Source organism: Poecilia reticulata, linkage group LG14 (genome assembly GCF_000633615.1).
Source record: "Poecilia reticulata strain Guanapo linkage group LG14, Guppy_female_1.0+MT, whole genome shotgun sequence".
Lineage (NCBI taxonomy): Eukaryota > Metazoa > Chordata > Actinopteri > Cyprinodontiformes > Poeciliidae > Poecilia > Poecilia reticulata.
In genome coordinates this window covers 21,602,040-21,628,642 of record NC_024344.1, presented here as the reverse complement: position 1 = coordinate 21,628,642, position 26,603 = coordinate 21,602,040, and the positions used below count along the sequence as shown (strand labels likewise).

The 26,603-nt window shown below is 39.5% G+C and overlaps 2 protein-coding genes across 4 annotated transcripts in view; one reads left to right on the top strand and one right to left on the bottom strand.

The window, feature by feature from the left end:
- Positions 1–7,098, top strand: part of LOC103476244 (rho GTPase-activating protein 7) — a 114,511-nt gene extending 107,413 nt beyond the window's left edge. For 2 of the 3 annotated variants that reach the window (XM_008428442.2, XM_008428445.2), the window contains exons 15-18: positions 1,330–1,559; positions 4,860–5,033; positions 5,372–5,424; positions 5,505–7,098. In XM_008428442.2, coding sequence (XP_008426664.1) covers positions 1,330–1,559; positions 4,860–5,033; positions 5,372–5,424; positions 5,505–5,593 — 546 coding nt within the window. In that variant the 3' untranslated portion in view covers positions 5,594–7,098. The remainder of the gene's footprint in view (positions 1–1,329; positions 1,560–4,859; positions 5,034–5,371; positions 5,425–5,504) is intronic. The other variant, XM_008428444.2, reaches the window with a different exon arrangement.
- An 8,874-nt stretch (positions 7,099–15,972) lies between these two features.
- The window catches only part of rars1 (arginyl-tRNA synthetase 1), a 36,485-nt gene continuing 25,854 nt past the window's right edge, over positions 15,973–26,603 (bottom strand). Inside the window, exons 13-15 of the mRNA XM_008428441.1 lie at positions 25,182–25,354; positions 20,807–21,054; positions 15,973–16,257 (exon numbers count right to left, since the gene is read on the bottom strand). Of these exons, the coding sequence (XP_008426663.1) occupies positions 16,148–16,257; positions 20,807–21,054; positions 25,182–25,354 (531 nt within the window). The 3' untranslated portion in view covers positions 15,973–16,147. The remainder of the gene's footprint in view (positions 16,258–20,806; positions 21,055–25,181; positions 25,355–26,603) is intronic.

Below are 26,603 nucleotides of genomic sequence, written 5' to 3'. Positions count from 1 at the left end.
AGTTTCTTTCCTGTTGCTAGATTTATTTTATAGTTTATTGACGCTCATCATCAGTAAACTCATCACCTGCTGCTCCATCTAATCGTCATGTGTTTCACATCATGTGTTGATTTTTTCACTGTTCAGCGTTGGATTCTCTGTTTTTATGCCATAATTCACATCTAGTTCGTCGCTTCGTTTTATGTCCCGATTCTCCTGTTTCAGAGTTTTGCGCAATGTGAACGTCTTTTTTTTAAGCCCCTAAGGTGCAGGGCGGTCGGGAAGCATATTGATGGGGAAAAGGCAGACTGACATAAACCTTTTAAAACAACGGAAACAATTTTTGCATTCTGATTATTGAAATTTAAAAGTGCTGTGTTGTTCTATCACCCCCGTTTCATGTCGGACCACTTACAGCACCGGTGTTAAGGAGGGTTTTCTTGATTTCTTAATTTAAATGGATTCATTTTTCAGATGGATACACAGTGAGGGTGTCGTGATTTTAGCTACCAGTAGCAGGAAAACGGAGCTGCGCCAAGAAGCTAACAGAAGCTAACAAACACTGAGAAGAGCTGCCATCGATACAGCTGCAGCCAAGCATGATTTAATGTTACACAATACAGTTTTACGAAGTTGCTCAAAGTCTAAACTGGCATTGTTGTACATTTAAGGTGTAAAGTTTACCTTCGACCAAACGCCCCCCAAAGGCATCCCAGCGCCCCCCTTTTGTAAAAATGTCCGCCAGCGCCCCCTGCCGTCCTCTGAACGTCCCCTGGGGGGCGGTACCACCCACGTTGAGAACCGCTAGACTAAAGCGTCTTTCAGAACATTTGAAAGACGTACAAAGAAGATCAAAACAACATAAACCAACAAACAAAAAGAAACGCAAAAATCAAATATTTTGGAGATATTCAAATTTGAAAAATTGAGACAGTCTATTAAGGTCATGTTTTAAATCCCTTAAGTGTCGATTGTATTTTAAAGAGAGGCCCAATTTCATGACCATGTGGCGTTAAATTACAAAGTCACATTCCTCTTAAGTCATATATATACAGCAATTTTATAACTGAAGGCTACTCCTTGATTGTACTATAAAAAAGCACTATGTGCCTGAAAAATTTATGATACTCTCCCTTTAATATGTTGTCAACTAATTTATGGTCAGTAAGTAAATAAATTCCCTAAAAACCTTTCCGTCACTCAGTCAATTGTAGCATCACATATTTTTATAATGTCTCTAATAAATAATTTTAAATTTCTAGATACCATAAATGTAGCTGTCTTTTTTTGTGTGTATATAAAGTGATAACATGTTGACATGGCGATGACTCCTGCTATATTGGTCCTCAGATGAGTGACGGCTGCCCGCTGTGGACATGGCGAGGCTGCGTGGAGGTGGCCGCTCCGCAGCAGGAGCTGCTGCAGCGGCTGCTGAGGGAGCAGCCGCTGTGGGAGGCAAACCTGCGCCGGGCTGCCGTCGTCCGCGCTCTTTCCAAGGACGCCGAGGTGTACCGCTACACGCTGCAGGGCCGGGGCCACGCACTGGGTTCGCAGCCCCCGCAGGAGACCCTGCTGCTCAGGTAATGAGGCAAACCGGCTCTGCGGAGCGGCGAGGACGGACGAGTCACCGCACAGTCGAAGCATCGGTTTGAGTGAAATGAAACAGCGTTTTTCGTTCATAGGGTTGATGAAAGTTTAAACATAGCCTGGAGTCAGAGGAGACATGTAGTCGGACAACATCGCTGAACGCCGCTTCCTGTTCCCCGTCTTCATGACAGATTACATAAACTTTAAATTACTCCACGAGAGGAAAATGGAAAAGCACAACAGTCGTGTTGAGCAAATCTCATTGGAAGAAAAAAACAAACACCTAACGTTTTATTGCAGGCCGTTTTAACACAAGATCGGCTTCATGCTTAGATTCCAGATATCTGAAACTGGTTTATGACTAGTTAGTTAAGATATTTCTAATTATAGTTTAACTAGTGTAAATGATGTCAGACTTTATAGCAGGCCATTTTAACATAAAAATTGTTTTTGTCTGACTATCTGTAAGATGTGGTATTACAGTCAGTTATGAAAATTTAAAGAAGTCCTAAAATAGTCACAATAATACAAGTATAAGGTCATAATATGACATCATTCATAATATGACTATCCTCATAATTTTATTTTTTCTCAGTATTGCCATGAAATTCCGAAATACAAAAATTTCAATGACGAATAAAAAACAATTACAACAGTTTTTGAGAATTTACCTTTTCAAGTGTGTTTGTCAGAAAAAAATAAATGTGAAGTTCTTTGCAGATTTCCAAAGCAGTCTTCAAGTTCACAATGTCTTGTGTAAAATAAAAAATAACACAGATCTTCATCTTTGACATTTAAAATTTAAATAATCCTTTCATTTTCATTTTGGTATTGATACAACTACCCATTAACAAACTTAATAAAAAGCTTTATCTTCATTCGATTAGCACATCCATCCATCCATCCATCCATCCATCCATCCATCCATCCATCCATCCATCCATCCATCCATCCATCCATCCATCCATCCATCCATCCATTTTCTTCCGCTTCATCCAGGGTCGGGTCGCGGGGGCAGCAGCTTCAGARGGGAGGCCCAGCTCCTCCAGGGGAACCCCAAGGCGTTCCCAGGCCAGCTGAGAGACATAGTCTCTCCAGCGTGTCCTGGGTCTTCCCTGAGGTCTCCTCCTGGCAGGACATGCCCGGAACACGTCACCAGGGAGGCGTCCACGAGGCATCCTTACCAGATCCCTGAGCCACCTCAACTGGCTCCTCTTGACGTGGAGGAGCAGCGGCTCTTACTCTGAGTCCCTCCCGGATGACCGAGCTTCTCACCCTATCTCTAAGGGAGAGCCCAGCCACCCTCAGGAGGAAACCCATTTCAGCCGCTTGTATCCGTGATCTTGTTCTTTCGGTCATGACCCAAAGCTCATGACCATAGATAAGGGTGGGAACGTAGATCGACCAGTAAATCGAGAGCTTCGCTTTTTGGCTCAGTTCTCTCTTCACCATGACGGACCGGTACAGCGCCCGATTCACGGCAGACGCTGCCCCAATCCGCCTGTCGATCTCCCGTTCCCTTCTTCCCTCATTCGTGAACAAGATCCCCAGATACTTAAACTCCTCCACTTGAGGCAGGACGACCCCCCTGACCCAGAGAAGGCACTCTACCCTTTTCCGGCTCAAGACCATGGCCTCGGATTTGGAGGCAGTGAGCCTCATCCCAGTCACTTCACACTCGGCCGCGAATCGCTCCAGCGAGAGCTGCAGATCACGATCTGATGAAGCCAACAGGACCACATCATCCGCAAAAAGCAGAGATGCAATCCTAAGGCCACCAAAACGGATCTCCTCAACACCTGAAAGTAATGAACAGAATTGGTGACAAAAGGCAGCCCTGGCGGAGTCCAACTCTCACCGGAAACGAGCCCGACTTAGTGCCGGCAATGCGGACTAGACTCTGACACCGGTCATACAGGGACCTGACAGCCCGTATCAAAGGGCCCGGTACCCCATTCTCCCGGAGAACTCCCTACATGTCCCCCTCCTCCCCCTGGAATGTGTTCGAAGTTCTGCCAGAGGTACGAGTTAAAGCGCCATGTCAGAGGGGACTCCGCCAGACGTTCCCAGCAGACCCTACTACACGTTTGGGCCTGCCAGGTCTGACCGGCTTCCTCCCCCACCACCGGAGCCAACTCACTACCAGGTAGTGGTCAGTGGACAGCTCCGTACCTCTCTTCACCCGAGTGTCCAAGACATACGGCCGCAGATCCGATGAAACGATGACAAAATTGATGATCGAACTGCGGCCTAGGGTGTCCTGGTGGCAAGTGCACATATGGACACCCTCATGCCTGAACATGGTGTTCGTGATGGACAATCCGTGACGAGCACAGAAGCCGGGGTCCCCTCCCTTGGCTGCCGCCCGTAACACACTGCACTCGACCCCTTTGGCCCCTCCGACAGGTGGTGAGCCCATTGGAAGGGGGACCCACGTCTCCTCTTCGGGCTGAGCCCGGCCGGGCTCCGTGGGTAAAAGCCCGGCCACCAGGCGCCCGCCATCGTGCCCCACCTCCAGGCCTGGCTCTAGAGTGGGGCCCCGGTGACCAGCGTCCGGGCGAGGGAACACCAGATCCAAAGTTGTTGTGTATCATAACGGGTCTTCAGGCTGCACTTTTTCTGGTTCCTCACCTAGGACCTGTCTGCCTTGGGTGACCCTATCAGGGGCTTAAAGCCCCACACATCATAGCTCCTAGGATCATTGGGACACTCAAACCCCTCCACCACGATAAGGTGGCAGCCCAAGGAGAGGCAATGAATAGACATCTTACAGTTAATTAATTTTGAACAACTTGTCACACTGATGTCATTTGATTCGATTGATAAAATCATATTTTAACAATTTATCTTGAAAGCTCTATTCATGTGATCTACGGTTGGACAACACGACTGAAAGACTTATAGTGATATTTACCAGTTATTGATAATTATTGAATAAATTTGTTTTAAATATGTAAAATACTGCTAATTTGGTGCTGTGACTTTTCCTGTTTTATCCAGTTTTCTCTCCACTGTTTTTTATTTTTAAGCAGTTATGAGACAAACCTTAAACTGCTGCTGCACAAGTTGCTCAACAAGTTATTGCTAGTTAACCAAAGAGTTGGTGAATTAGTTGATGCCACCAATCTTACTTAGCTCACAGTGAGATGTTGAGCAGCTAAATCTTTTCCTCTGCCTACGTATAGAGAAATATGTAGGCAGAGACGCCTGTGGGAGTATTGTGACAACTCCTGTAAACTCTAGATTGATCTTATGTCTTTGAACATTCTGAATCGCATTCTTCTTCCTATCAGAACCTGGCAAGCAGATCCGTCCTGTGGGCCTGTGTACCTGTCCTCCATGTCGACTGAGGTCCCTGAGGTCCAGATAGACGGAGTCAGGGTCCAGGTCCACTGCTGCCTTTACCTGCTGGAGCCCACAGGGGCCATCAGGACCCGACTGACTCACCTCTGTCGCACTGACACCAGGTAACTGCAGGCAGTCACTGGAGGCGAGCTGTAATGGTGGGAAAATAGTTGTTGGATTTTTATGTGACATAAATGACATAAAATTTGTTATCACGACAGGCCTGATTATGTTATTGTGATGCATTATAGTCTGCAACAAATGTTGCAACTTTGGTTCCCAATTGAACTGAGGAAAAAAGGAATCTAGCTTCCCATAATGGATCTCCCAGATTATGTTAGGCCTTTTTTGGAGAATTTTTTTTTGCTATGCTTCTGAGCACTAGAACTATAGAATGTCTGTGTTGTTGCTGTGAAAGACTCCAGAGGGAATCCACTTCCTAACTCGTCTTTTGTTTCAGGGGACGGTCTCTGGACTGGCACAGGAAGGTCAGCGGACACCTCCTGGTCTCGGGTTTGTTGGCGATCAGAGACTCCTTCAGAACCGACTACAAGGAAACTAAAATATGAGTCTGTCGCATTTTCCTCTTCTAGTGAAGAAGAGGAACAGGAGGCATCCAAGTGCCTCCAGTTTCAGGACACAGAGTAACAACATTCCCCTGAAATGTTTTGGAGGTTGCTGAAATCACTTCCTGGAGGCAAAGGAAGAAGCAGGGGAAATACTTCAGCTGCCTGGACAAAGACAGGAAATGAGGACAAATAACTGCAGACATTTAGTCCCCTAGATGTTTGGCTTCGGGGGAATTGAACCAACAACCACAACAAACAGCAGAGCTAAGAGACTCAAAAGAAAGAAAAGCGACAGTGTTGATCAGCAGTGAAAAAGGAGAGCTCAGTGTTTGGTGTTCCTGGTGTGAAACAAACTAGAACATGGCAGACTATTTAAAATTTTGTTTGTGAGTAATGCTGGGATGGAGAAGGGAAGTAAAAGAATCACTCTGTGACGTACTGGAGCGTCTGCGCTGGTGATTCAGGACTAAAGCAAAGATCCGGCACCGGGCTTCCCTCCTGGACCTTAATGTTCAGCTAAGGCTACAATCACATGGCAGGTGATGCAACCCAGATCCAATGTTTTCACCAAAAAAATCTGATTTGTGCAATTTCCATAACTATATCAGACACATATCTAATTGTTTTTTGATCTGCAGTCTGAACGGTCATGAGTCACAATCCTGCATGTAAACAATGGTTGAAAACTAAAATGATAAACTTATAGCAAATCACAATCCTAGTCAGACCACTTCAGCCTCTGATGTCACATCCAGACAGACGAGGGTTAGCCTATAAATTACTTAAAATGTACAAAAAATTTTAAAATGGTACATTTCTGAAAGAACACTTAGAGCAGTAATTAAGCCAAAACTGATCAAAAATATGTTTTACATTTAAGATAAAGAAGAGCAACTTTTATCTGTGAGTATGTTTTACCCAGAACTCAGGTGGCCTAGCTGTAGCTTCATCTTGATTAAATTCTGTATAAAATAACTTCTATAAAGCACATTTTGTTATCCAATTATTACTGGGTTATAGTCAACAGATCAGATCACTGTGATCTGATCACTGCTTATAGTTTTTGTGTAATCAAAACAGTTTTTTTGTATTGACTACAGAAAAAAATCTAATGATCTTGTGACAATACTGTTGGCTTCCATTGCTGAATAAACTTTAAAATCAATCAATAGATGATCTATTATTACTTCCATAAACAGTGTCACATTCTACACACCTGGGTCACTTTGTGAACGTAAACCCTTCACATAGAAGTCTGATTGACATTGTAAAAAATCTAAATTAAGCATCAAGCCCTGCTGTGTGAACGCAGCCTTAGTGTAAAAACTGGATATTTGGAACAAAAGTGTTATGGTGTCTGGGAGTCGATGTATTCATTATAGATTTTTATGTACAGGCAAAGCTAAATATCTCCAAACATTTTGTTGCTCTTTGTGAATGACGGATAGTTTCTGCGTCTCTTTCTACTTGCCAAGTTGTGCCTGAAGCATTTTACTCTATCTCTGATTATTTAACTTAAATCCAGATGTTTTTGTTTAAACCTCCAGGAAAATAAGAGGTCTAACTTCATCAGTGCCAAACCGCTAATTAAAATGTTTATTTCTCTTTAAGACCTGCATCTTGTTTTGGGTTTTTTTTCTCTCCCCTCTGAGGCCTGATGTGGTGCCAAACAGATTACTGACGATCATTTCAGAGAAAGCTGGAGGAAAACAGCAGGAGTGAAGACGAGCTGCCACGCTGCGTCGCTGAAGAGAAGGAGATTAATACGTCTGGCAGAGTGCAGACTTCCTTATGTTGCTCCTGCTCTACACCCACTTCTGTCGTTTACATAAAACATATTTACATTTTTCATTTATCTGTGAGAGAAACCATAATCGCTTAGAGTGAGATGCCAGGGAAGAAACCGGTGAAAAGGTCCTGGTGGTGATGACTGCTCCAAACAGTAAGGAGGGGAGATAATTTATGTTAATTCCAGTAAAAGAGTGCGGGTGTTTAATTTCTGAGATGCGCTGCTGCATCTGGAGTTAAGAACCATGAGAACCGAGGCTGAACTCGGAGGTGAAGCATCGGTTGCAGGAGACTGAAGAACAGCAGAAATAAGTTTTTGTTTCAGAACATTTTGAATACTTTAAACAGACTTTGTCCAAATGAAACTCTGAATCTAGTCTTCACCCACTCTTGAAGGATGGAAAAACAACCAGTTGAATAAAATGGAATCGGCTTAGAAGAACACACACACACACACACACACACACACACACACACACACACACACACACACACACACACACACACATAAATAAATCAGCGTCATAGCTGAGTCAGATTTTAGAATAAAGAGAAATGTGCAATAAGTTCCGAAATATTATTGCTTTGCATAAACATAAAGAAGGATAGGTGACAGCGCCACCTGGTGGTAGATAGATGTTGTTTAAACTTAAAGCTGCAGAATGTATATTTAATAAAAACAAAGAAAGAAAATTGAGCTCCTCGGTCTTCTCCTGGTACTAACTGCAGAAATCCATCGCTTAGTCAGAAACAGCCAATCAGAGCCAGGAGGAGGGACTTAGCGTTGTCAATCACTCATGCTCACCAGCACCCCTTTGCTCTCTGCTATGTTACAGCTGATTCACCACAACATAGCCTGCCACCAGTGCTAAGGCCAGTTAGCATAGCCACTGATGACAGCAGGTAAACTGAAGACCTATGATAAATGAATTTAAGACACTTCAAGGCTTTTTTTAACGATGTGTGGAGCTGACTGACTGGTTGCAATGAATTTTATTGAGGGATATAGAATAAAGGAGTCTGAATACAAAACTTGTGACATTCCTAAAATAACGGCCACTTTTGACAAAAAAAAATAAATATAGATATGTTTTTTGCCAAGTGTTTTCTCTCTCCCCCTCCCCGAAAACATCTTTTGATAATAAAATGGCAGGTTTTTTCCTTTGTCAAAATCACTCTCTTTTTCTTTCAAAACAGAAAACACTTTTGGCAAACATGACTCAGGCCATTATTTTAGGGAGGTGACAAATTGTTTGCATCATTTTTCATATTTCTAAAATTTTCAAAAAAAATATATGGTCAACTTTACACTTTATAATTCTGCCCTACTTTGTGTTAGTTGTAACTTGAGAGAAGGTAAAAAATCTTCAGTGAACCTATAATTACTACAAAATGTGTAAAATGTTGGCATCTGTTGTGAAATGGAGACTCTACATTTAGGAGAATTACGCTCCACGTGAGGTCGCCCCCTTCTGGCCATCAGATAAAATTTTGCCTGAAGGCTCAACAGAAAGCTACTTTGATATTTCCACAAGCTGTTTGACCTTTAATGAAACTTGTTCATATAAAGTGAATCCATTTATGAGTGAATATTTGTGCTTAGTGCTCTCACACACACCACCAGGAGGTTCCAGAAAGCTGCATCCTCCTCATCTCAGCCAACATCCACTCAGTTTCTCCCTCCACATGTGGTAACAAAGAGGCACTGCCGTCTTCCTCCTGAAACATCAAACTGCAGCACAGAAAAGTCAAGTTTATTTGTACAGAACATTTTAAAAAAAACATTACATTACGATGGGAAAATGAAGAGAAGTAATGAAAAGTTGGAATCCAGACTATGTTACGGTTATTAATCCAACTCTAAACAGGTGGATTTAAAGGAAATCAGTGTTTCAATTGTTTTGCAGTTTTCTGGAAGTTTGTTCCATATTTGTGGTGCATAGAAGCTGAATGCTGCTTCTCCATGTTTGGTTCTGGTTCTGGGGAGGAAGAGTAGACCAGGACCAGAAGACCTGAGAGGTTCTGGAAGGTTGACACCAGAGTAGTTTTTTTATGTGTTTGATGTAAATAAAATACTATTGGACCAACTTGGTAATTTTTTTGTGTATTTCCAATTTGTGCTTAACCATTCAGTGATTTATAAACTGGATGTATTTTAAAACCTATTCTCTGAGCTCCAGGAAGCCAGTGGAAGGTGATGTGCTCTATCATCCTGGTTTTAGTGAGAACCTGAGCAGCAGCGTTCTGGGTTTAGGCAGACTTGTGAAGACACTGCTGCATTTGCATTGAACATATAATTGCATTCCTGTAGTGTTTCTGTGTGTGCAGAACTTTGCAAATGTTCTGTAAAAGTAAAAAAAAAAAAACATAAGGTTTCCCTGATGCAGAGTTTCCACTAAATAAGGAGTTAAAATCACATGTGGCACCACGATCCTTCTCCCATTTCCTGTCGTCTTCTTCGTCTTTTCCACCAGTAGTGACATGTGGTTGCTGATCACATGACTCGTGTGATGCGAGAAAGGTGCTTCCATTGCAGTTCTGTAAACGTACCAATGGGGTATATGCCACGAGAGGTGGTGACGTATTTCTGTTTGAATTTATGCCACATAGATTGGTTCCGGGTCCTGCTTGCTCCTATTGTTTTTAGCCAAAGCTGCAAGATCTGTACCATGAAAAAGACGCAAAACTTAAAATATCTGTGAGCTACTGGTACAACAATCGAGTTTTGTGGTGTGCCGTTGTGTCCAGTAATTAGCCGGTACCATCCAGTGCTTAGTTTTTTTCATTTTCCTGCTGATATCAAGGCGACAGCGGACTGTAGCCAAAACTTAGCCACTACAGCTAACACCCGGTTTGTAGCTGCCTGCTATTTCAAAGCTTGAGGATATTGAAGATCCAGCATCAGAAATGGGAAGACGGAGGTTAAAAGGGAGCTGTACGTGTTTCGTTCACTGGAATAATTTGTTGGAGGAAAATAATCCCTCAGGAAATCCACTCCCAGATAGCACAGAATGATTGAAACAACATTCAATCAATGTCACCCATTTCGGCCGCTTGTACCCGTGATCTCGTTCTTTCGGTCATGACCCAAAGCTCATGGCCATAGATGAGGGAGGGAWCGTAGATCGACCGGTAAATCGAGAGCTTCGCTTTTTGGCTCAGCTCTCTCTTCAACATGCCGGCCTGTACAGCGCCCGCTTCACGGCAGACGCTGCCCCAATCCGCCTGTCGATCTCCCGTTCCCTTCTTCTTTCATTCGTGAACAAGATCCCCAGACACTTTAACTCCTTCATTTGAGGCAGGACGACCCCCCTGACCCGGAGAAGGCACTCTACCCTTTTCCGGCTCAAGACCATGGCCTCGGATTTGGAGACACCGATCTATGTTTTCGCATCCACCTGAATAATGTGTAGTTGCGCCACTGCACACAGGTAGTCAGTCAGATTAAGGTCCCAAATCTTCGCTTTACAGCCGTTTAAGTGGCACCGACCCACATAAAAACTCCACAGAACAAATGGTACAAATCACGTATTTCCCGAAAATATGATATCTACCTTCACCGTTTCATAATTATAATCCACATTAGAGTGAATTTTTCCACTTGGCTGCTATAATCTGTTCTTGCGTTACACAACGTAATTTCTCTTTTTTCCCCTGAGATTCTGCTTAGAAAATAAGGTTATGACTGCATTTTGTTTTTAAAATGGTAAATTTAGATTTGCCTCGATTTTTATAAACTAATGCCTCTTATATGCATCATTTTTTGTATTACTGTTGGTGCAGATATTAGGCGAAAACTGTGCTTTGCCTGCTAGTAGTTTAAATTAATTTCAGAGTAGGTAGTATTTTAGCTCACTCTTACTCAGTAACTTGAGTGTTGTTACATCTCTGAAACATTGTTTGCAGTTTCTTTGTGATACCAGAACTATTTCACCTAAACATTTAATTTCCTGAGATATTGTCAATTTATTTTCAAGCAAAACTCTCAAAAAGAGCTGAGGATTTATTAGTTTTGATTACGTTGTGCAGCTAAATATGGACGCTTATTAGTTTTTTAATTTTTCAGGTTTGCATCCTAACACCTCTTTGATGTGTTTCTGAGTCATGATCGTTGTGCCGATTACATTTCCACTGGATCCAAGCACCTGGACCAGCTGACGGCATCCATCAGTCCACGGTCTGCCGGATCATCACAACGTGGACTAACTTTTTATTTACTTGGTTGAACTATGATCTTGAAACCGGAGCACCAGATATGCAAAAATCTACCTGCAGACTTTGTTGGCTACCCTGACACTGCAGTCATCCTGGACGGGGCTGAGCCGGACTTCCTCTCCTCCAGAGGGACGAGTTTTCATCACCAGTAAAGGCAAAACAAGTCTGATGTCTGATTAGCTGCTAGGAAGTATATTATATATTTAATGTTCATTTTGCTATCCTGTTTGTTCCTACAATAAAATGTAATCTCAACATTTCACAAAATTTGTTTTCCCCATTTCTCAGTGTTTACATTATATCAAGTATTTGCATGTAGATCAGGAATTCAAGTGAGATGTTAAAATGCAACAGTTTTAGGTAATACCAGCAAAGAAATGTGAATATTAAGTAATATGTAGTTAGTCATATAATTTAATATAGTGAATAAGGCTGGATATGACTTACAAGATTTTTTTCATACCAGATTTTATTTTAATCGATTCCTCTTGTTCTCAATTTCTATAATAAAATCACAGAAAATATTTTCAAAAAGTGCCTTTATTTCAATCATCTGTTCTGTGAGTTGTATAAGGGAGCATTACGGTCAGGATACAAGAAATTTTAATTGCAAGAAAGCAGTCATCGTTACAGCAGAATAAAGAWRCMATTTTRTAACAATGTCTTAAAATTACAAKAAGTCRTTTTAATGAGAAATAAAGATTCAGGTTGATTTGATGTAACCAGCTCAGTCCATGTGGTTCTGACATTTGTCAGTAATCAAGAGGATGTACATTTCCACCTCAACTGACCAGGTAAGCATTAAGGTAAAAAAAAAAAAAAACTGTATAAACAAATACTGTATACAAAACGGAAAAAGAGCAACTGATAGAAATACTTTCTAAGAAAAGCAAAAAAGTTAATAGCAGGAGAAAAGTTGGCAACATTAGCTCGGCCAATCTCTCCCTCCAGGAAGCCATCAAACTGAACTCCTGTCCAACTCAAACTATATTAAAGATAAAAAAAGAAAACGGAAAGTTAAAATAAATAATGCCAAATTAATAATTCATATCTAATGCGTTCTGGAATCCATTATGGACATTTTACAAATTTCACAAATCAATTAGAAGGTTTAACAAATGTTTTATTTATTCTGCTATTAGTACAGAATAATCTAGTTAGGTTTGAAATTATCTAGGTGTTGTTTTTAAAGTACAACACATTAAAAAAGCTAAAGATAGTGAAAAATCGCCCTTTAGCTAGTTTCCGAATTAAATGCTACATTCGGAAGCTAACTTCAGCTTCGACTGATAGCTTGGGCACAATATAGACAGATCCATATATGTTTATATAGATATATATCCATATCCATCAATAGATATGCAGATTGCACACTGCAGATAATCAAAACACTTAACGTTTACATAGCACTTTTGTAAGCTTGTCCCTGTTAGCTACGTCAGACATATGAGGCACTATGGTGAATACAAACGATTTAACTTACCTTTGAAGTTATTGTGAAGTTTGACACATCCAGCTTAAAACCTTTATTGTTGTTGGAGCGTTTCAGGACGTCTAAATAATTATATAAGCATCATTAATAGTCCTGCAGCTACTGAGGAGCCACTGTTAACATACTGTTGCCTGTGCACCGGAACCATTCTATGTGGCAAAAAAATGCGGAAGTGCTAAAACGGATGTCCGTGGCATATACCCTATTTCAATAAAGCCAAAAAAACCCACCTCATCCTAGTGCAAAAATGTATAAGTTTGAGTTTCAAAATTGCTGTTTCCATTAAGAACATTTATTTGTGTACTTCCAATTTGTGCATTTATATAGTCACTAGAAACACAGTGTCGGATGCTGTGCAGGGGTCCAACAGCACCGGCAGTGTGGTTCTTCTACAGTGCGTTTTCAAGCAGATGTCATCAAACACATTGACAAGAAAAGACTAATTAAAACAACATAACTCTTTGAAAGCCCAGTGAATGTGTCATGAAACTGCTAAAGGTCCTGGGACGAGCTATAAGGTCCTGGGACATATGGTGGTGTGGATATTTCATGAGTCTGAACTCTAAACAACAAGGGTGCGACTTCTAAATCATGGCTTCATGCAACTTTAATATGAATGGAAGTGTAACACTGTCAGGTGGCAGAAGCAGACTGAACAATTAGTGTCTTCCAGGCAGCCTCAGAGTGCCTGTGATTTATAATTGATTTGCAATGGGATTGTCTGCTTCACATTATGAAGTTCTGCTAACAAAGCCTCGGTACTCACAAAAGTCCTGAAGGAGGAAAACTGATTTTTCTCTTTTTTAAAATTTGAAACGCATCCCGAGTCAAACATGAGTTTCTGTACATCAGAGACTCGGATGCAGAGTGGGCTGGGAGAATGGTACTGGAAAAAGCAATTAGCTTAAATGGAAGCAAACAATTCATAGTAATTCATTTAGGCCCCTCTGTGCAGACCGTCTACACACAAACATTTTATATTGCTAAAGTTTGTAGATGATGGAAAAAGTAAGTTTTGGAAATAAAGTAAAGAAAAGACGACAAAGTAGCAACTATTTCAGACAGATTTCAAAACAAAAGAATGTGATCAACAAATTCTGGGCACTCTGAAATTGAGATGAGGGCTGTTGTAAATAATTATTTTAGTAATCCAGTAATTTTATGATGATTAATCAAGTTATCAAATTTTAAAGTGTCCCGTTCTGTAGTAGTTACTTAAGCTGGTAAAAGAAATGCATGAAAGACAAAATGCTAGTAAAGAACAATTCAGTTAATTTTCAATTAAAAAGATGTGAGTTTACAATGCAAAACGATTCAAGCATCATTTTTAGTCTCAAGTTTGAAGTATGAAATACTTTATTATAAAATATTTCTAATAATTTCTTTGTCACTCTTTTTGATCAGCAAGTATGCGTTAGCCAAATTGTATTTTATTGTACATATATACAGGCCAGACTCTATTCTAACAAACACCTAATTGTATCTGTGATTGTTAGAACAGAAAGCATTTTGTAATGTTAACAAAAACTCCACCTGTTGGCGTCCATGAACCATCTCCATGAATGTAGCAGAGGTTTCCTTTGAGGACGGAGCGTTGAGGACCTGATATTGTGAAGCAGCCTTATGCATGGAGCCGTTATCTTTTCTATTTAGTTTAAGGTAATCCAATCGTTCAACACTTATCTCTTTATTGGCTGCGTTTCTGTTGCTTGCCAACAGAAACAGCTATGTGAAGATTCCCACATAGTTGCTAATAGCACTTAGCTTTTATCAACATCTTATTGGTGGAAATGAGAGTGATGCGCAACACAAATAATCATTCGACTCGAACACAGTTCACTAAACAGTAAAACATTAGATCATTTGGAAGAAGCTGTGGGTGATATCCTACTGGGGAAAGACTCTACTGTTTTTGGTGCATTTTTTTCCATCAAGAAAAACTATACGAGTTTTTCATGCAAACGCAAAGTTTCATGAAACTATATAGTTTCATATAATGTTTATGTTAATGTTTAGCATTAACAAACTATACGTTAATGTTAAACATTAACAGTGTGTTGATAAACACTGGTCTGAATTCAAGGCTCAGAAGTATGGAAGAGGACACAGAAGATTAGGGATTATAAGAATCGGTCACAGTTTAATCAGTAAGAAAAGACAGAATAATAAACATAAATCTAACATGTTCCTTCAGAAAGTTAGTTTTTCACCTGCACAACTCACATCTTTATCAGTAAAGCAGGTTACTCCCACCATTTACTGTATTGTACAAGTTAATATTCTGATATTAAAGTCCAAATTATGAAGAAAATAGCCCTTAATAGCATCTCTTTCTAGAAGTTGGGTTTTAGATGATTCAGAATTCACAATTTGGTTGATATCTGACAAGTAAAACCAAGAAAAGTTTGGAACATTGTTTTGATGGATATTGCACCTTATACCTAATTTAAAGGTGGTCTTAAAAGTATCAAAAGGCTCCTGATAAAGCCTCCCAGGTCCCAAACTGTGTTTGGGGTTTAGAGTTCTTTAAATCAACGCAGAATAAATCAGGTTTGACCCAAATTAGACGTCAAACTAGAGCTGATCAAATATTGTCAATAACCCTTTACTGAGGAACCCAACTAGAAGCTATCTTCAGAGCAGAGATGTAAATTACTTTCTGACCCATGTAGGCAATTGTGCCTCTGCAGTCACACAAGGGGTTGAAACCAAAAGTAAAACATGGCAGCTCTGTTTGTTTAGCTTAATGTGGGCAGGTGTTGGTGACCCTTCAGTTGGCCATTTCTCCAGGTGTAACAGCATTTCCTTCTGGGCTGGAAGTAATTATCCAGATGTTAACTCCAGGTGCAAATTGGTACTAAATAAACCACAATCTGTAATTTCCCTCCTCTTCACACCTGATATGAAAGGAAGTGAGACATTTCTAAAATTGGCAGTTCAGTTTTTCTTTCCTTCTGCAGAAAGTTTCAGATAAACAACAACAACAAAAAAAAAAGATTCAGTTTCAGAATGGCTCTTTATTTAGAAAAATATCCTTCATATGAGATGATATTTAATGAACCAAACTTAACATTTTCCCTCTGATTTGATAAGATTTAGTCAGAAATGACAGTCCTTTGTAGTACTGACTGAGAGCTCCTGTAGTTTGAGTTGAAATGGGAGGAAGACGGGATCACATCCTCTGGACCGGGCTGAGGCCCAGGATGTCGAAGCATTTGGCCATGATGGAGGCTGTGGCTTCACACAGCAGCATCCTCCACATGTTGATCTTATTCACCTCACCTAAAGACAGAGAAACAAATTCATTATTAAGCTTTTCATTAGATCTGCCATCAAGTAATCTGATTTTTCACAACTTGACCCATTAAAAGGGGAAAAAACCTAGTTATTGACTCAGTTTGAACCACTTCAGAACTCTGTTTTATTTAGAGTCTAAACTTTAAAATCCACCAAAAGTTTCCATCTTATGGGTTAAAAATTATAACTCATAACAGGTATAATTTGCATTGATATTAGGTTAAGCCAAGTCAGATTTTTAATCATACTTTCTAACTTTTCCATAATTTTGGGTCTGAACAGTTGAAAATAAAATAAAAACTCAGAGCTAAGAGTTTTACCTTAAACCTAAAGTATAAAAACACCTTTACGGGGAAAAAACCCCCCAAGTTTTCTTTAAAAATTTTATTTAAAAAAAAAGGTGCACGGTTAAATCTGATGAAGATTGCTGTGGGCAGGAAGGATCTCCAATAGCAGTGAATCTGCAGACATCTCTGACTGAAGAGTGTTGCTATATCATAATCGTATGACTATTGTGACATGCTAACAGCTCCATGTCAGGGCAGAAGAGTCAATATTTCAATAACGTCCTGGCTGACACTCCAGCTAATCCACCACATTTGCTTTTGCCGATACTCTTGAACTCTCTAGAAATTCGAAAGACGTTGGAGTAGGGGATGTGATCAATGATCGATGGAAGGAATAGCAATTACTGCTTTTTTGTTCGAGTAGAAAAAAAAAAAAACTTACAAGAAAAATAATAAATCAGAACTAAAATGACGTAACTGAGCATCACAATTCTAATTTGTATGTTGTTCAATTATGAAATGATAAAATATAAGCTCAAAATTAACATGGTCTTAATGCTGGTTGACTGGAAATGTATGTTAACATTACGGATGGAAACTAGAAAAAAACAGGAAAAGGAAGATGATTTCTTTTAATTACTGCATTTACTTAAGATACAGAGGGCTTGTGCAAGAAGATTACTTCAGTTGCAGTTTTGGCTAAAAACTTCCAGCTTTTACTTTTTAACAAACTTCATCCGTTTACTTGTACATTTCCCTTTTCCTAAGACAGCACAGTCAGTAAAATGAGTCTTGGACAAAAAAACCCAACAGATTATCTTGAGGCTAATGCATGAACGTTCTCTGAAACCACAAGACATGATCAAAGATGGAAAGTAGAAATTAAGAAAATGTTTGGTAGATATTAAATGAGACCAATGTTGAGGCACCAACAAGTGATCAGAGGTCAGAAGTCAGATTTAACGACACTCTCTTTAGTCAACAACAAATAAAAATAAATGACCCAGACATCCAGTGCACAACGAGCGTCCAGCTCATCAGGTCGGAACCACGTGACGGAGCAGAAACCCAGTGGTCCATAACGAGCAGCGCAGGCTGCATTAGGCAGAGCGCTCGTTAAAGAGGCGTGGACGTCTGCAGACAGCAAGCTCTGTCTGTAATTTACACAAACAAGACGACGCATTAATGTGAACTGAGGAAAGACGTTCACATTTACATGTGAAAAAAAAAAAAACAGCAATGAGGAAAAAGTTTAGATTTAACACACATTGATGCTTCCCTGGAGTTACCCGAGGGAATCAAGGAGGAGAGAAACAAACAGAACGTCTCTGGTTGAATATGCAGAAACAAAACAAATTTCAGAACTGTCATACTTCAAGTTTAAACCAATAAATCAAACAATAAATTAATTAATAGCATGATAAATTGAAACAAGATTGATCATTTCCATTTGGATGACTAATTCTTGCATCAAAGTCTGGCTTCAGTCTGACGCACTGGTCCAAACTAGACCTTTTTTTTTAAGGGTAATTTTGTTTAGAGAATCTTATATGTTGCTTAGGGTGTTTTATTTATTCATTTTCCATATTTAAAATATCTTCCAGTACCAGTGTTAAATGTTCATTATGAATAAAACTTTATCGATCTGTGAAAGGGTGGACTTGCATTATTTCCAATGTATTGTTTGAAAATGGTCTCAGAACAACAAAATTATAATTTTTCACAATAACTTCTGGGGCAATTTATCATCCAGCAAAGTTTGTTATTGTGAAATTTTAGTTCCGTTTTTTTAAGCAGTTCAGTATTTTGTTCATTTGATGTTTTACAACTTGATTTAAAAGTCTGAATTGTGCCTTGACATAAAGCAAAACTGAAATAAGGCATACTTTATGTCCATCTTTAATGTAAAAGCATAGTAAATGCTTTCAAATAGAGAAAAAAATCACAATGAACTCCTACTGGAGTTACAGCTTGTGTGTGGAGAATTAGCATAATAAATCAGCTCTAAGCCTGAAGTGCTCACACTCCAGCACGGCAGGGATAAAACACTTCCAGGAAGGAGGACTAACATACGGCGCGCTGCTTTTAGTTGAAACCCCATCAGAGTGAGACATCCCGCTAATCTGCAGACTCACTTCCAGAACACTAAAACATCCATTTTTAAAACTAAACAGCTGAGAGGAAGAAGACAGAGATCCGTAGAGCTGGAATTGCTTTTCTGTACTTAACTATTAAAACCATCAAAAAAGTTGCTCCGATTTGAACAACAAAATTCCAGACTTTTCCATCTTTGTTGTCATATCTTTATATTTAAATCGGCATTTTTAGTTCCTCGACTTTTTGAGAAAGACAAGGTATGATGAAAATGTAATCAATCTAAGAGGGGACGCTGCAAAAAGCACACAAAAAAAGCATGCTGGCTTTTTGGATTGTTATTCATTAATTAGCATATATGCCAACAGGTTGTTAAGTAAGTTGTACTGAAAAGCTTTCCTGCTGGCTTATTTTACATTTTAGAGCTGAGAAAAGCAGGTAGAAAGGGAAAACCTCTCTACCGTAATTTGTGGGAAAACAACTTATGAACAAAATAAAATCTTAAATTATGAATATCTCTTCAGAGGTAGAGAAACACAAATGAACCAAATTTTAAACCAGGCAAGTAAACCAGGAATTTACTTTTAGTCTGAGTGAAAATTCCTTCGATGACTAAATATTAATCCATTAAAGGTAATAAATGGATTACAAGTTTTCTGCGCATTTCTCAGGTCCAATAGTTCTGTTTCTTTTAGTGAATATTGAGAAGAAAATGACAGACATATGGACAGATGGATGAACTGAATGATGCATTTGGACAGATTGACAGTCCAAATGCATCAATCCCATCTGTCCAATTTGCATTGGATAGATCAGCAGTTTGATAAAAGGTCAATGATTGACTAATGGAAAAACAAAGGGATGGACAGATGTATAAATTCATACAACATTAAGAGTGTGTTCACACCAGACCTGTTTAGTTCCCTTTAACTGCCTGGTTCGTTTGTGGAGGTGTGAATGTGTAATCGAACTCTAATGTGGACCAAACAAGTGAACTCTGGTCCACCTACAAACACCGGTCTCCACTTGGTTGAAATACACTTTGGTGCGGATAGAATGCATATGTGAATGCCAGACAGACCAGAGACTGCTCCAAAAGCAGGAAGGGAATTACAGCGCAAGCCATTCTGGGTAAATTCAACCCAAACAAACACACTAGTGGGAGAGAAAAGGCTTGTGGCCTTTTACCAGATACAAAATAGAAATTCACTAAAATCTGATGCTACTCCATTTTTGTTTAGTTTTCCTGAGGAAGGAAGTTGTGCTCAGTGTCTTCAGATGTTTTCAGATTTTTTTCCTTCAGTAGTTATAAGTGCACTGCCCCCACAGGCGATGGAGAGGACAGGTTTGTCAAAAGGTTTGGTTTGTTTTGACAGTGCGGTGTGAGAGCAAACTGCAGCAGCTGAAGATGTAACAAAAGTTGCAATTTCAGTCCCGAATTGAACCGAGTCTACGGGACTATCAGGTGAGTAAACTCCCCATGACACTTCGATTGGGAATGAAGCCTGGAAGCAAATCAGTTTCCATACCTATTCTGACCTGGAAAACAGTTAAAATCCAGATGTTTCCACTGTGTTGTATTCCTTAACTTCCTGAGGATTTGTACACTTTTCCCATGGTAAAATTCAAGCATTTTCAAGGTAGATTTTCAAACTTCTCCAGCACCATGTGGAGATAAAAATACTAATTAATCTAATTATATGACATTTATTACTGTTAATAATGTCTTAAGATATTGTAGAGCAGGGACAAGGTAAACTAAAATGTAAAAATTTTATGTGCTGCTCACACCTTATACATGAATGGTGCAAGAAATGTACAAAAATACCTCTAAAAAATTACTCTTCTTGCATTTTCTGGCATTCAGTATATAGAAATAATTTTAATGATTATAACCGTCCTAAAACAAGAAATGTTTAGTCTGATTTAGTTCAGACTGAAAAAAGTGTGTGTGTCTTTTTATTATGTGTAAAAAAAATGGTTTCAACTGCAAATAAAGTTCTAAATTTAGGCTTTTAGTCAAACGTTAGATTGCACTTCATTATAAAACTGTGCAGTTTGAATATCAAGTATCTTTCAAACCTTGAGAACACTTAATTGAAATCCAAGAATTTTCAAGGATTTCAAGCACCTGTTTCTGTTTGGAGGCTCACCTGTCTGCCGGTCCTTCTCCACGCAGTAGCAGCTGTCGTAGAACTCAGTGAAGGTGGTGGCGAGCTCGTACAGGTAGTCGCACAGCGTGTGCAGCAATAGGTCGTCCAGGATCTTCTGCAGGATTTCCGGGAAGCGCAGGATGCACTTCCCCAGCTTCCACTCCTTGTCATGGTCCAGCAGGATCTCTGTGGTCTCTGCGGCCTTCTTGAGCAAGGCCTTGTCCAGGTTGGCCAGACGGGCGATGGACCTGGCAGGTCCATCAAAAGAGAAATATATAGACATCCATTCACTGCAAGGTTATTACACTTAAACCTAATGAAATAATGAAGTTAGAAAACATCTGACTAAGCTGAAATAAATAAAATGTTAATCAATTATAACTAGCTGGAACTATATGGTACGTTTGTAAAACTGACACATAATAATTCTTATTACTTATAATATAAGATCAGATCCTTCGTTTGGTGTTTATGACGTTTTAGCTTTTCAAACTGTGAAACTTAATTGTTTTTCCCCACACACAGTTTACATCAGCTGTCTGCAAATTATGGTAGTCTGTACTCCTGCTGGTGGCTTTTAATCCACAAAACGTTCCATGAAAAAGTTGAAGGAAAACACCCGAGTCAGTTGGTTATTCAATAATGACAACATATTTTTTGAAAATGGTATCTTCTGTTGAGTATTCATTACCCAATCGGTGTATACATAATCACAATACTTTGACCTTTTTTAATTCTGCTCTTATACTTAATCAAAACATGTAAAACCTAAAACTATTACTATAACTAATAAAAACTAAATATTTAACTAATAACTAATACAAATGAGCAAACAAACTAAAGACTAACTAAGACCGACAGAATTACACAAAAAGTAAAAAATAGGGATGCACAATATCGGCACTAAAATGAGCATCAGCTGATATTAGTCATTTTTTAACATATCGGTCCGATAAATAAAACTGGGCCAATATTAACAACCAATAATTTTCTAAGTACATTTTTTTAATGTTTTTCTTAAGAGTGTCCAAAGGAAAGGGCATTGAAAGACATAGAATATATATATATAATACTGGTTGTCAACAATAACAGATTGCTGTTATTGGTGCATCTCCAGTCACAATGAAATAAAATTAAACTATAATGAAAAACTTACCACAGTTTGCCACACTGATTCACTGTTTAAACATTTAAAAGCCAGATCTTTAAAGAGGTTTCCTCTTTCTAATCTGGTTTGAAACAATAAAAAGTGCAACTTCTGATCAGGTTAAAGGACTTCAATCTTTACGTCTCACTTCCTGTGACTCATGAGGGGGTCAGTCACCCACAGTGAGTGAGCTATTGATTGACAAATCCTCTGAAGTGAGACTCTTTGCTAGAAAAAATTAAAAACTAGATAATCTCTGCCAGGCATGCTGCCATCCAGATCCTAACTCCTCCAGGGAGGATGGAGAGGAAGAAGAGGCGACGCTCGATACGGCGGGGATAAGGAACGCCCCAAAGACTAATCCTCCAACACAGGATTATGGGTAATGAAGGTAGATGTGGGAGGTTTTCCAACCGGACAGAGAAGAGAAAGATGAAGATTTTACTTCCTAAACTTTTGGATTTCTTGATAAAACAAGAAAGTGTGTCGGTATAAGGTTTATCGAAATGCTACAGGAGAGACGAGTCCTTCCAGGTGTGAAACTCAACCAGGAAAAGCCAGGATTCCTGGAAGAGCTGTGCAGGTTGGCTGCCACCAAGGAGAGGATTGGCAAACCACAGTGTTATGAACAATAGCTGGAACTCAACTCAACTCCTCCATCCTCAAATATTTAGAAAAATGACTACAAAAAAGGTTAGAAATGTGTATATATATGTAATTCTACTTTTTAGATTTTCACAGAGTGCCTTGAATTTTCAAATTATTTTGTTTATTGGCCAAACCAATGAGTTATGTTTAGAGGTGTGCCGATCGATCGGCCACCGATCATAATCGGCCGATTTCTGTGAAAAAGTGTATGATCGGTGATCACCAATCATTGTCTCTTGTTGCCGATCACACAAACTGATCACCTTCTTCTCATTTCGCAGCCTGCCTGTGCAGCTGGKCTCCTCTTTYCTTCACTCTGCGCAAACGCGCAGCAACAAATCCTAAGCGATGTGGAACTATAACGCACTGAGTGAATGGGGAAGTTTGCGTGTTACGGCGGAAAATTACCTCAGGATTGAAGCACGTCAAAATGCATCAACACGACGAATCTAATACAGCATAAAAACAATGCAATACTTGACAGAGTTTGGCTATATCAAGGCTCACTGCAGTAAAAAAAAGACATATGGAGCGATTAGATAACTGCAGGTAAAGCAGCGCACAGCTTTTTACATACGTATTAAAACTTTCGCTGTCCTAACACGACAGATCATCTCCTCTGCCTCCTCCCTGTTCTGCATAATTACTCCGCTCAGTCAGAAACAGCCACTGAGAACTAGCGTTAATCAGCTAGCCATGCTATCAGGAAGTTTTCATTCAGTAACTCAGGATTGTTTATTGTAATGAAACCTGTATTTGCCTTTGAATGTTAAGTTTTATACTTGAATTTTTTGGCAATGTTGAGAGGTTTTATTTTGACTTTTTGCATTATTTATCCTCTTCAGAGCCTTCATATGCTTTCAGTCTGTTAAAGATAGTATTACCGATAGCAGTACAATTTGCACAATGCCTGTTATATTTTGTTTTTTCTTGGACAAAGTTATTAAAAACAAGTTTTTGTCTAAATTAAAGGAATTCATGGTTCCTTTTTCCACATAATGTATCCAGTAGTGCTTATGATTTTAAAAAAAACAATAATTACCGTATTTTCCGCACTATAAGGCGCACCGGATTATGAGGCACACCTTCAATGAATGGCCTATTTTAAAACTTTTTTCATATACAAGGCGCACCGCATTATAAGGCGCATAGAATAGACGCCTCAGTTTGGGTTGCCAATTTGTTCCACATCCACATTTGTAAAGAAGTGGTCCCCGAGTGCTTTATATAGTAGGCTGCCCCAGTCGTTTCACTCACGGTGTTGCGATATTGTGCCCAACTGCTCTCTGGGTAACACAGACCAACCGACGCGCTGCCGCCGCATTCTCCGTCACTTCTTCTTCTCCGGGCGAAAATGAAGTCGGCGGCTGCTTACCGTAGTTGCTAGACCTGTTGTGCCTCAATATTGGTCCATATATAAGGCGCACAGGATTATAAGGCGCACTGTCGGCTTTTGAGGAAATTGAAGGTTTTTAGGTGCGCCTTATAGTGCGGAAAATACGGTATGATCGGAATCGGCAGGAAAAAACCTGATTGGCACATCTCTAGTTATGTTTCATCCTTTTTGTCCAAACAGCTAGTGATGCAAGTTAGCAATTAATGAGTTAATTTAAGGTTTATTTATCTTATTGATCAAACAACAATTAACTGATAATCAGCTATTTTGCTAAAAACCTCTTTATATAAGAGAGTCGACCATTATCATGTCTCACATTATTAAACTTAGATATTAAAAATATGTAACAAAACAGGAATGTCTTAGGTTGCTGAACTGAAAAAAATAAAATATGTGATACGCATAAATCCCCATGAACGAAGAGATGTTCATACAGTACCGTCTGTGGTTGCTAAATGCTAAAACATCACTACATGAAGTGTATTAACTCCTTCTCAGCCCTCAAACTCAACCTTTCTTATTGGTATATTATTTTCCATAATGTTACAACTTTTCTCTGTCATAACATTCTCGCCTTCCTAGTCATTTTTGGTTGAGAAGTTGATGGTGCTCCGTCATGCAGCTTGGCTGAATGAGAGCCATTTAGGTGAAACTTACAGTAAGAAGCTTGTCAACTGTTTATATTTTGAAACATAAAGTGCTTTTTCCATTCCACAGCAGACTCTGTTTGGGCCTTTTCTCTTTTTTCCATTCTAGTATGGCCGCCATCTTTGTTTCTGTATCAACGGTCTGGTTCAACTTAATGAAACCCGCAGCACCCTCTGATGGATGGGGGAAAAACTACAACACCAAGAGAAGGTCTAAGCGGACATTACTAGTGAATCGATTGGAACAAATGTTAATCTAATAAACCATTACTCAACAATTAATTGTAAGTAATTGTTTGCATCCTTACCAGCTAAGCTCAACAAGAAGCTAATAGTTACTAAAATGATAATAAAACCCTGCATACAGTTGACAAAATTCCCAATAATGAACTACTATTTGCAATGTAGAGGACAGTAGGGTGTACAAATCGTACAGCATCTTAAAAGATCCGTATTTCACCAGTTTTCAATGTCTCTCCACCCCTTCGCTTTTTTTGCTGGAAGCCACAGATGCTGAAAGAAGTGGTGGGATTGTACCTGATGCGGGTGAAGGCGTAGAGCAGGTAGGCCGCCGTGTTGCCCCGGTCGTCTAGCATCTTGTCGAAGGAAAAGACGTAGTCGTTGATGCGGTTGTGAGACAAGTCAGCGTATTTGATGCAGCCAAAAGCAACGGCTCTCTGGGCTTTAACAAGCTCTTCTGGAGTCAGCACCTGCAGAGATGACAAAATTAAGACCACAATCAACAATAAATGGATGGCCTTCATCAGACTGTAATAACTGAAGACTGTTTCACCTTCTAAGAGTCAAAGCAGTGAGCTGAGTTTAACTTCCATCATTAGTTTACTGAACCTGAGGCAGAGATTAAACCAGCTAATCTGGTTCCGACTCCGTAGGGAGTAAAGAGGGAGATTAAAATGAGAGCAGCTGAAAATAAAAACCTGCAGTCGAGCAGAACAGACTGAGACCACCATGTGACTCGACAAGACAAGAATTAACAGGACAAATCCGGACAAGGTAAGAGACGAGTCATCAAATTAAACATGAAAGGAACTCAGAAAATAGTCATTGATGTATACAATTTGAACAAAATGTAAATTGGACAGACGGACAAAAAGAAAACTGGATGAAAGCACAGAAGGTCAAGTATCTAGGGCTACAAGATAGAGAATTGTTAGCAAGGTAAGATGGACAAACAGATGGAAGTTAAAATGGACAAACAGAAGAATGTGATGTAAAGGACAGACTGATTCAAGATAAATTGGACAGAGTCGTGGGCATACGGAAGTGAAATTAGATGGATGGACAGAAGGTAAATTGGACCAATGGACAGATAGATTGAAGACAGACTTGATGAATGAATAGACAGATGATAATTTGGAAGGACAGACATATAAAAGGTAGATTGTTGAATCTACCTTCAATATGTTTGCCCAAACAGGTAGACAGATAATTTTTTTAGTGTATTTAGCAATTTAGCATTAGCAGAGCTAAGATTCTTTAGTGAATTAGCGGTTAACAAACCTAACTTTTCCAAACATGTATTCTCCATTACAACCATGGCGACCCTTCTGAAAAAAGTCCACCAGAAAAAGAACAAGTAAAGAAAATATATGATTTCTATGATTAGACAAAAAAAATTGGATGGAGGACAGAGTGAAAGTAAATTTGACAGATGGAAGGTAAACTGGATAGATGGTCAGATTCCATAAGAGCCAAAAAGTATTCAAGATGGTACAAATACTTTAAAGTCTAAAACAATTTCATTTTATGACAGTTTTTTCCCTTAGTGGATTTAAATCTTTATGCAAACTCAACATCTTTATCTCTTCTTTGTTAAAGGTCTTTTCAGAACACAGATGGACAGATGACCCGGTCTTTAGCTGCTGCTGCCTTTCATAAATCAATCAAAAGAAGCCCAAAGGTGTCTTATAATGGGGTCTGCTCACATCCAGGGATCCA